Below are 12213 nucleotides of genomic sequence, written 5' to 3'. Positions count from 1 at the left end.
GTTAATACGGAGGCAGAGATTTATAGAGCCTCCACTGTCAACAGTCGCCATTTTAATAATCAAATCCAAACTCTGCCAGAGCAAATATTTATACAGCTCTGTCTGCCTGGACACCTTGGCTGGAGCCGTTCCAACTAAGCCTCTTTGGTGTGACACGTAACAGGATGGATGACACAGGGTTGAGAGAGAGAGGCCTCAAAGGACACTGACACTGTAAATGCCATTATATTGCTGGTGCTGCAGCTGATTCATGTATTGGCCACTCCAAGGTCACACCTTCATTGAGACCTTCCTCCTCTTGACATCTAGAATATGGCTGTAGTAAAGACTGTTCTGATTCTCAGGGTAAATGTGTCTTTTCCAGTGTACAGTTGAACTCGAATAAAGTATAGACAGCCTCTCTCTAACCTTGAGTGTGTAGTGTATTTGTTTGGTAGGCTGATCTCAAATGTGAAATTCATCACGTCTGTGAGAGGTTCCTTCTCCGGGGACGCAATTCTTTTGACAGTGTGTTTTCACACCCAATAACAAAATCTAGCCACTGTTACACTTTTCCAAGACATCTGCACAACCTTTGGGATGGTGGAGAAGTCAATCAGCAGAATGTGTCTTGTTTAAGTTGTGATGACACATCATTTGCTGTTCAGTACCATGGTGACATAGAAAAATATGTTCTTTGCCTTTGTCAATTTTAGGTTAGCTATTCATTTGATGACATTTTGCATAGATGTTGACAACATTAAATATATACAGTAACGTGTCCTTTGCATCTAATATCTATACATTTCCCCAGGGGTGCGTTCAGTTCGGTTCAATGTTTTCCACGTTATGTGATGATTTATAATGAATGACACATTTCCTCTAAACGGTGTGCACCGTTCTGTAGTTTTCTGCAGTCAAATGACCTAGTAGCTTCATGGGTGGAATGGTATTAATATTTTTCATAATTTCATAATCAATAAACTTTTCTTTTTTTTACGCCGAAAATCCATTGTTCTATGTCAAACGGTTTTGTTATATTTCAGTATTTTGTGATGTATATAAAGTGTAATATTGGGATGCAAACTCAACATTTAATACATTTCAACTCTATATCTGAAATGGTACAGGTGTCTTCTTTTCTTTAAGCCCATAACCATGTGTGTGAGGTGTGTACTTTTGTTTCAAAGTAGATTTGTTTAAGACTACCAAGGACCACTCTGTATGACCCTGATTTAGCCCACTGCAGTAATTAATAGCCTTTGAGGTACGTTTGCTCCTATTCGGTGGGTGTGCAGAGGTGTGGCCTGATCAATATGGGTGTGACCATTTTAAAACACATAAATGGTGCAGCACACAGCATACACAATCGCTCTCTGGGTCACCATAATCCCACCATTCTCCAACTGGCCTTTCGGTTCCGCTTCTTTTGAATTAAACGTTGCACACCGTTCTGTTGAACTCAACACACTCCAGTTTTCCACCACATATTTCTCCCTCTGTTGGCCAGGTTAGGGATAAGGCTAATTTAATTGTGATAATTGAAATTCCATTACGGTGTGAAATGTCTCCCCTGATATAGATATAAAATGGTGGGAGGTGAAATCACACCTCTGCAAACAGAGCCATGCTAACATAAGCATTTCATCACCTCAGTAAAATGGCACAAAGCAAAAATAGAAATGGTGAAGATGGACTAAACCAAAGTAATTTTCATTCACAATATATGTCCAACTGAATGTTACTGAAGGATCTTGTCTTTATTTACTTGTGTCTGATGGAATGATTGGTGCATTTAGATTTCCTCTTTGAGGAACAATAAAGTACTATCTTAGTAGACAGAAAACATCCCTTTATCCTCTGATTTTTACTCTATCCCCTGGCCCTGGTATAAGAATGCTTTGTCTTGGTGCTCTGTAGGATGGTATAGACTCTACTTAGCCGTATAGTGCCCAGCCCTGTGTGCCCATATAACCTTAGCACGCAGGCAGCTCAGTACTGACGTAATGTAGTGATGTAAATGAGCTCATATTGCGTCAGTGGCCACAGTAGCCCTGCCTGCCTCATTGACTTGACTGCTGCCCAGGACTGCACAGCTGGGCTCGTCAGGTCTAACATGATGCTGTCTGACTGTGCACGCCCCATGGCCCTTCCATCTTCGCATGAGCACAGGAGTGAAAGCTACGCCGGATAGGCCACACAGACAAAGCCACATGAGCCAAAGCTCTGTTCATCCCAGTTTTTATGATCCCATAAAACATGTCCTGTCAGACAATTACAGCACACACTAAAGCAAGAGGTTGTTGTATTCAATGCTGACCTTTCCAAAGCTTTTAGTCTTGATTATTGTGCCAAACCTATTTCAGAATCAAAATGTTGCTGTAGCAATAAAATGAATATGAATTAAGAGGCTATCACCATTTGAACCTTCAATCACATGGTAGGCCTATGTCATGTAACTGTATATGTTTCTTAGATCCAAAACAAACCTCTGTCTCAGTGGGTGTGGTCACAGGATGATGACATTGCCATGGTAGCCAGTGTGACATTCAACCATATTGTTCAACCTGCTGACTCAGATCTGTTTTGGGGACAAGGAGGGAAACAGGGTCCACTTCAATGCTTGTTTACTTGATAATACACATAGGCCTACTGCCATATTAGATTACATAGAATTAGATGACAATTTACACGAATATATAATATTTTCCTGACAAGATTCAGCAGTCATTAAATTACAGTAAAATACAATGACCTGCCTGTAAATTTACAAAGTTTCATTGACCATTCTTATGGTCACACAACTGGCAATTGAAATGTTTATCTATTTATTGTATTGACTGGACGCTGTACTGGAGTCGAAATAGTTAACGCGGGGACAGGCACACATCACGGTTGTGCTCGTGCAGGGCGAATTGTAAGGGCGTGAACGCGCGCTAAAATAGTTCCATTTGCTTCCCGGGGAGAGAGAACCGAGTGCGATAAGCGAAAGAGGAGCGGTCCGCAAGAGGTACAGCTACCCGTGACAACGAAACACTCGAACCGTATAGAGCCCATATACTGTGCGCATTTTTTCTCCCAGTGAAGTTATCCGATCAGAGGCCTTTTATCGCCGACAAAGGGATTTTTCTTCAGTAGAGAGTATCATTCGGGATTCAGAATGTCGGGGAGCAGGGAGGAGGAGCGGCGGAAACTAGCCGACATCATTAACCACTGGAACGCCAACCGGCTCGACCTGTTCGAGATCAGCCAACCCACCGAGGTGAGTCCGTGGACCTTCCCTGAGTACAGGCCGCACCCGTCGGGAGAGAGGCAATCATTCCCAAGTGGGAAGAAGACCGGGAGATACGCGGGCGGATTCTCTCGTCTGATAATGAATTGTCAACCAAACACGTTTGTTAACAAATACCTGCACAGCACTGTTGAAATGCGCAAATGACCAAAACTGTATCAAACTCGAAAAACACAAATTATCCACACCTTAATCACAAATCAAACTAGTTACTGAGCTAACCAACCTGTCAACCAGATCATTGGCGCTAGCTAACGACGTAATGTTTGAGAGATAGCTAGAAAGACAACTCGAGCCTGTTTTCTTGCTCAGCAGCAGCACGCTCCAGTTTCTAGCTATGGCAAGTGCATGCAATGGCCGATGAGGTGAATACAATAATTGATGCAGGAGATTGTAAACTTGCTACAATTTCATGTCAGTCACGTTTGACTGTATTCGCTTCCAAGCTAGCATCTGAACACACACAGATGCAATCCAACGTGGACGGTTACCTGGAAAAATCCCGACCCCGTATCTAGCTAGTTACAGATAGACAATTGTTTTGCATTTCTTTTGTTGGTTTTAACAAATCAACTACGTTTATTCACATTGGAAACAAGTGAATCACACATTAGCTAACAGTACTATGCTCATATCGCTAGATTGCCATAAGGCCACTTTGTATTTCAGCACCATGATGATGGATAGCTAGTTACTGTAGCAGCAAACTAAAACACTTCGGCGTCTTTAGCTAGTTTAGCTATCATCTAACGTTATAGATAGTGTTGAGTTGGGATGATGACTAGCCCACTAATGGACTAACGTTACTCTTAAAGCCATTTTGTTTGCCACTCATCATGTAGCTATGCCACTACCTTAGGTCGTAAGGTAGCTAGCTAGTGTCAATAAAGACTACTGTATGTTCTACTATATAAAATAACGTTAAGTGTTTGCTAAGACAATGTTAAGTTTTTAGCCTGTTGCTGGGTCTCTCAATATAGCCAGATGGCTGGCTAGCTAGCTAGGCTAACGTTAAGTGGTCTACTGACGCTGACCATTTATGATGATGGTTGGCTAGCTACCTATCTCTCTGTTCTAATCAAACTAACTACTAAAATGATTCGTGCTCTTGCGTCTCATGTCCTGTTTATATTTATTGCATCCAACACGCACGTGGTTGTTGTTTTTGTCTGATGGGTTTCAGATCTAGCTAATCTTTGGTAGACTGTGTGTGTAGTTTGCTACTTGTAGTAAAGTGTTTTTAGGCGCGCAGGCAGCAGCCAGCTACCCCCACCTTGCTCCGAGTTGCAAGACAAGTCTAAGTATTGGGGTGATGGGGGTCCCCTCTGATCCGATTAATTAGCTTTGGACAGAAGGACAGCTTCACTAACTAGGCCTAACTGTTGCTGCTGTGTTCTGGGAATCATGTAGTCCTGAGTCAGTATTCCCCTTCTCTTATTTACATGTGCATTATTTTGCATTTGCTTAAGAGAATTTGCTTTTGTGATGGTTGGTATAACATGTCTCACATGCAACACACACACAACCCTCCTCACTCTACAGTCATTGCTCTCCACACCCACAAACCTACGTCAATTTTGTATTTCCTTCATTGCTTATGAACTTGCCAACAAAATGTCAGAGAGATTGTTGGTTGTCATTACCATAATAGAGGCCTTCTGATGCAGAATGTTATGTCATTTTTAGCCCATGTGTGACAAGAGCTCCTTAAGCCAATAAATTATTAATTTCTTGCAAAGATGTTAATGACATTGTTTTATAGCATGTCCCCATGGCTGGTTATTTTAAAGCAGATGGGCCAGTGTATCTCTTCCCTCTGACTATGTCCTGTGGAATTCACTTCCTCTCATTACATTACCACACAATCATATAGCAATTAGCACGTTTGGTTTGTTTGTGGTTGGTATGAAACTGCTGCTTTTCAGGCATACTATTGGCTTGTGTAGAGCGGGATTTTTTTTCTTCTCCCTTAATAGTCTTGACAAATGCTATAAGATATTCAACTAGTTGTAACTGCTGACCAAGTCTCTATCCTTTGGAGTACGGCCAAAATACAATACCAGCAGTCTTAAGGGCTTACATTTTAAAACAAGCTAAACAGCATTTTCCTCTCCAATTTCGTATTGATCCTCATTAACTGCATGGCTTGAGAGAGGGTGGATGGAAACTTTTGACAGGCCCAAATCAAGGCCCTGTGGAGCATTGCGTCCTGTCAGAAGGTTGGGTCTGTTCGTCAGAAACCAGCTTTGTTGGCCTCCGGGCTTCCATTCCATCCCTGTGGAAGCCAGTGATTTGATTGTTGGCGTCAGTGGAACGGTGCGCTTTTTAGAACCTATCACATCCGCCCTCTGACTGGCAATGTGTGCCGACTGTGATCCTGGAGGAAGTGTGATTGTGTGAAGGTGGCCACCTGGGGGAAAGCTGGGTATGTTGACTATGGGTTGGATTGGCCAGAAATTAAGCGCTCGCCTGTTTTGTGTGCCACTGCTGCCAACCAAAATAAAGCATAGTTTCACAGCTTGTTTTTGTTATACTTTGAAGGGAAAGAGGACTGAGTTAGTGATCAGAGCAATATTACGTATATTCAAACTGACCATCTGGCCCTTTGATAGATAATGTTTAATCCCAGTTCGTTTTTAACCATGCTGTTGTGTTGTCCTGCCTTACACATGGACAAAGTGAAATATCTTGTTAACTTATCTGCTTTCGTCATCCACTAGCAAAAGACTGATGTCATGTGGCCTTGAGCAGGTGTGTGTTATTGTTCCAGGTCATGTATGACTGGAGAGGTTCTTGTCAAGCAGGCCTCTCCTCTCCAGCATGTGACTTGTTGCTGGCTCACTCTATTGCCATGGCAGCATAATTTTTTTATTTATTTTAATTTTTCCTTTATTTAACTAGGCAAATCAGTTAAGAACAAATTCTTATTTACAATGACGGCCTACACCGGCCAAACCTGGATGACGCTGGGCCAATTGTGCGCCGCCCTATGGGACTCCGAATCACGGCCGGTTGTGATACAGCCTGGAATCGAACCAGGGAGTCTGTAGTGACGCCTCAAGCACTGAGATGCAGTGCCTTAGACTGCTGCGCCACTCGGGAGCCCTGCTGTGCTCATACTAGTGATGAGCACAGCAGAGGGCTTTGTGCCTTCTTGGCAAAATGGACAAAATCGATACCAACAGAGCATTATACATTCATCTCTACTGTGTCAGTTCACCACAAATTGTTATATTAACTGATACATTGGAAGTCGTGTGAAGGATTGTGGTTTCATAGAAAGCCCTGTGATGTGTGTCATTTTGAAGAGTGCATTCGGAAAGTATTCAGACACCTTCACTTTTTCCACATTTTGTTACGTTACAGTCTTATTCCAAAATTGATTAAAATACACACAATACTCCATAACGACAATGCAAATTTTTTTTTTTTTTGCGAATGTATAAAAAATACAAAACTGAAATATCACATTTACATAAATATTCAGACCCTTTACTCAGTACTTTGTTGAACCACCTTTTTGCAGCGATTACAGTCTCGAATCTTCTTGGGTATGGCGCTACAAGCTTGGCACACCAGTATTTGGGGAGTTTCTCCCATTCTTCTCTGCAGAACCTCTCAAGCTCTGTCAGGATGGATGGGGAGCGTCGCTGCACAGCTATTTTTGGTCTCTCCAGAGATGTTCGAGCGGGTTCAAGTCCGGGCTCTGGCTGGGCCACTCAAGGACATTCAGAGACTTGTCCCAAAGCCACTCCTGCGTTGTGATTGGCTGTGTGCTTAGGGTAGTTGTCCTGTTGGAAGGTGAACCTTCGCCCCAGTCTGAGGTCCTGAGCGGTCTGGAGCAGGTTTTCATTAAGGATCTCTCAGTACTTTGCGCCGTTCATCTTTTCCTCAATCCTGACTAGTCGCCCTGCCGCTGAAAAACATCCCCACAGCATGATGCTGCCACCACCATGCTTGACCGTAGGGATGGTATTGGCCAGGTAATGAGTGGTGCCTGGTTTCCTCCAGATGTAACGGTTGGCATTCAGGCCAAAGAGTTCAATCTTGGTTTCATCAGACCAGAGAATCTTGTTTCTCATGGTCTGAGAGTCTTTTAGGTGCCTTTTGGCCAACCCCAAGTGGGCTGTCATGTGCCTTTTACTGAGGAGTGGCTTTCGTCTGGCCACTGTGTGCTGTAGAGGTGGTTGTCCTTCTGGAAGGTTCTCCCATCTCCACAGAGGAACTCTGGAGCTCTGTCAGTGACCATCAGGTTCTTGGTCACCTTCCTGACCAAGGCCCTTCTCCCCATATTGCTTAGTTTGGCCTGGCGGCCAGCTCTAGGAAGAGTCTTGGTGACAATTTTTTAAGAATGATTGAGGACACTGTGCTTTTGGGGACCTTCAATGCTGCAGAAATTTTTTGGTACCCTTCCCCAGATCTGTGCTTCGACACAATCCAGTCTCTGAGCTCTACGGACAATTCCTTCGACCTCATGGCTTGGTTTTTGGTCTGACATGCACTGTCAACTGTGGGACCTTAATGTAGACAGGTCTGTGACTTTCCAAATCATGTCCAATCAATTGAATTTACCACAGGTGAACTCCAATCAAGTTGTAGAAACATCTCAAGGATGATCAATGGAATCAGGATGCACCTGAGCTCAAATTTGAGTCTCATAGCAAAGGGTCTGAATACTTATGTAAATAAGGTATTTCTGTTTTTTATTTGTAATACATTTGCAAGCATTTCTAAAAACCTGTTTTTGCTTTGTCATTATGGGGTATTGTAGTTGGGGTAAAGGACCTATCACCCTAAATAAAGGAGCAGAACCTCAGCAGATGGAGCCTGTCTTGCTTCATCAAGTCTTGAGATTTAAATTGATCAAAGCCAATGTTATTAGATTTGTCACATATCCATCATTTTCTTTACACTGTCATTTCAGGTTTACCATCTCAATGGAGATTTTTCCCCTACATTGAAATACACTGAACAAAAATGTCAAAGATTTTACTGAGTTACAGTTCATATAATGAAAATCAGTCAATTGAAATAAATTCATTAGGCCCTAATCTATGAATTTCACATGACTGGGAATACAGATAGGCATCTGTTGGTCACAGATGCGTGGATCAGAAAACCAGTCATTATCTGGTGTGACCACCGTTTTGCCTCATGCAGCGCAACACATCTCCTTTGCATAGAGTTGATCAGGCTGTTGATTGTGGAATGTTTTCCCACTCCTCTTCAATTGCTGTGTGAAGTTGCTGGATATTGGTGGGAACTGGAACACGCTGTTGCTCCATCCAGAGCATCCCAAACATGCTCAATGTGTGACATGTCTGGTGAATATGCAGGCCATGGAAGACCAGGGACATTTTCAGCTTCCAGGAATTGTTTACAGATCCTTGAGATATGGGGCTGTGCATTATCATGCTGAAACATGAGGTGATGGTGGCGGATTAATGGCATGACAATGGGCCTCAGGATCTCGTCACGGCATCGAAAAAATGCAATTGTGTTCATTATCCGTAGCTTATGCCTGCCCATACTGTAACCCCACCGCCACCATGTGGCACTCTGTTCACAATGTTGACATCAGCAAACCGTTCGCCCACAAGACACCTGGTCTCAGACGATCCCTCAGGTGAAGAAGCCGGACGTGGAGGTCTTGGGCTGGCATGGTTACACGTGGTCTGCGAATGTGAGGCCGGTTGGACGTACTGCCACATTCTCTAAAACAACGTTGGAGGTGGCTTATGGTAGAGGAATGAAGATTAAATTCTCTGGCAAAAGCTCTGGTGGACATTCCTGCAGCCAGCATGCCAATTGCGTGCTCCCTCAACTTGAGACATTTGTGGCATTGTGTTGTGTGACACAACTGCACATTTTAGAGTGGCCTTTTATTGTCCCCAGCACAAGGTGCACCTGTACAATGATCATGCTGTTTAATCAGTTTCTTGATATGCCACACCTGTCAGGTGGATGGATTATCTTGGCAAAGGAGAAATTTGTGCACAAAATTTGAGAGAAATACGTTTTTTGTGCGTATGGAACATTTCTTAAGTCTTTTATTTCAGCTCATGAAACATGGAGCCAACACTTGTTGCGTTTTATATTCTTGTTCAGTATATGTATACACACACTGAAGCATCCTTGTGTTGGTGCTCGCTGTGTACTGTAATTATACTTTACACAGAATAGACACGGTTACCCACAGGTCCAACAGCTGTAATTTGTGAGTTTGTAATCCAGAGAGTGGTAATCTGTGGGGACCTGGGAGTGGGCTGTCTGGAATTAGCACATCCTGACTGTGCATTTGGCTCAGTCATTCCCTCTTGTGACTGTTTTGTTGCTGCTCATACCGGCCAACACTTGGCTCCTCTTCAATGGGTAAAAAATTATTATCCGCTTAAAGTTGGAGACATGCATTGTAATATTTGATAACCGCTTCTAGTGTTGTACAGTTCACAAGATGACTAGACTGGTATTGGCTGAACTATTGGAGGGCACCACTTTTGACTTGAGGGGGATGCTGAAGGTTGGGCTGGCTCTCCTCATACATCCTACTGTGTATGTGTTCACCTGCATCTCCTCCTCTCTTCCCTGAATACATCTGTTCATCCCTCTTTCCTCCCTCTCCTCTAGTGGGAGATAAAGCTGTAAATGTGTTCTATGTCACTGCTCAAGGCTGCCTGCCTGCATGTACTGTGCGTGTGACTGTGTATTTAGCTGAGAAAGCTCTGTCAGAGTAATGGCTCCCAGTTCATTAGGAAGTGGACCAAAGATCACGACTATGACTTGTCATTTACTGGCTTCAAATTGAATTTTGGCCCATATATCTCATGGCCAGACTGGCTATTACACATCCTGGTCTGTCTAATCTATGCCGGTGCCTGCTGCTGAATTATGTTGAGTGATCCAAAGCAGAACACTTACCATTAACATATTTCCATTAACAAATGTTGCTCTTTGGCTAATTGGTCACATGATATGGTAAGGACGGTGAGTTTATTTTTCCTTTCCAGTTACCACAGGTGCTTTCATCTGAATGTATCTCTCTGCCTCTCCCTGATCCTGTTATTCTAATGTGGATCTCACACACACACACTGGCTGTATCACATTGGCTGTATCACTGCTTGGTATGGCAACAGCACCGCCCTTGATCGCATGGCGCTGCAGAGGGTGGTGCGGACTGCCCAATACATCACTGGGGCTGAGCTCCCTGCCATCCAGGACCGCTCTATCAGGCGGTGTGAAAGGATGGCCCGGAAAATCGTTAAAGACTTCAGCCACCCAAGCCATAGACTGTTCTCTCTGTTTCTGCATGGCGAACAGTACCGGTGCATCAAGTCTGACACCAACAGGCTCCTGAACAGCTTCTATCCCCAAGCCATAAGACTGCTAAATAGCTTACAAAATGGCTACACGGACTCTCTGATTTGACCCTTGTATTTATTTTCTGCACTCTATGCATACTTACACTCACTCACGCACGCATGCACACACACTCGCATACAGTGGGAATAAATAAAGTTACCACCCCTTTCAAAATGTTCACCTTTTGTTGCCTTACAGCCTGAAATGAAAACACATAAAATCAGACTTTTTACGTCTTTATTTACATACAGTAACCCACAATTTACAAGTGAAAAAAAAATCTACAAACTCTGAACATTTATCAAAATTAAAACAGTAAAATACCCTATCACCTTCCAGATAAAAAATCTAGCTAATTGGCTTTCATCTGTGATCAATTGTAGTGACTTTGATTAGTTCAGAATAAAAGCAGTTGTTCATAGAGTACTCCACTGCTTAGTAGCGCAATTCAAAGCAAATAATCCACTATGGGCGGAAAGGTACTTTCAAAAGATTTACGAGATAAAGTTGTGGAAAGGCACAAGTCAGGGGATGGATATAAAAATATTTCAAAGGGTTTGTCTGTCTCTCGGAGCACAGTTAAGACCATTATTAAGAAGTGGAAGGCGTATGGCACCACCCAGACCTGGCATAGATCAGGCCGTCCCTCCAAACTGGATGACCGGGCAAGGAGGAGACTGATCAGAGAGGCTACCAAGAAGCCAATGGCGACTTTGAAGGAGCTTCAGGCCTTTATGGCAAAGACTGGTCAGTGTGTGCATGTGACCACAATATCACAACCGCTCCACAAATCTGGCCTCTATGGGAGGGTGGCAAGAAAAAACCCACTCCTCAAAAAAGTCAACATCAAGTCTCGTTTGAGCTTGCCAATAAGCAGATTGTAGATTCCGAGGCCAAGTGGCAAAAGGTGCTGTGATCAGATGAGACCAAAATTGAACTTTTTGGCCTGAACGCAAAATATATGTCTGGCGAAAACCCAATACATCTTTCCACCCAAAGAACACCATGCCTACAGTAAAGCAAGGCAGTGGCTGCATCCTGTTGTGGGGGTTTTCGACAGACAACCCTCTGTCAGGAAGTTGAAAACATGGCAATGACCCAAAGCACACCGCCAAAGCAACCGTACAGTGGCTGAAGGACAAGACAGTGAATGTTCTTGAGTGGCCTAGTCAGAGCCCCTACCTAAATCCCATCGAGAATCTGTGGAATGACTTGAAGAGTGCAGTCCATGAGCGGTCAGCATGCAGTTTGACTGAGCTTGAACAATTTTGCAAGGAAGAATGGGCAAATATTGCACAGTCTAGGTGTGCAAATTTAGAGACGTGTTCAAAGAGACTCATGGCTGTAATTCAAGCAAAAGGTGGTTCCACCAAGTATTAACTCAGGGGGGTGTTCACTTATTCAAATAGGGTATTTTACTGTTTTAATTGTAATACATTTTCAGAGTTTATTTGATTTTTTTCCCCACTTGGATATTGTGTGTTACTGTGTGTAAATGAAGCTGGAAAAAGTTTGATTTTATGTGTTTTCATTTTAGGCTGTATGGCAACAAAAGGTGAACATTTTGAAAGGGGGTGGTGAC

The 12213-nt window shown here is 43.2% G+C and overlaps 1 protein-coding gene across 1 annotated transcript in view; it reads left to right on the top strand.

Annotated features, from left to right (window-relative positions):
* The first annotated feature begins 2954 nt into the window (after positions 1–2954).
* The window catches only part of LOC311108517 (afadin-like), a 119497-nt gene continuing 110238 nt past the window's right edge, over positions 2955–12213 (top strand). The window contains 1 exon segment of the mRNA XM_084151163.1: positions 2955–3241. Coding sequence (XP_084007289.1) covers positions 3140–3241 — 102 coding nt within the window. The 5' untranslated portion in view covers positions 2955–3139.

This window comes from Coregonus lavaretus, assembly GCF_964263955.1.
Source record: "Coregonus lavaretus genome assembly, chromosome: 33".
In the NCBI taxonomy this organism is placed as follows: domain Eukaryota; kingdom Metazoa; phylum Chordata; class Actinopteri; order Salmoniformes; family Salmonidae; genus Coregonus; species Coregonus lavaretus.
The sequence above is the reverse complement of the archived record's forward strand: the minus strand, read 5'-3'. Positions and strand labels throughout refer to the sequence as shown.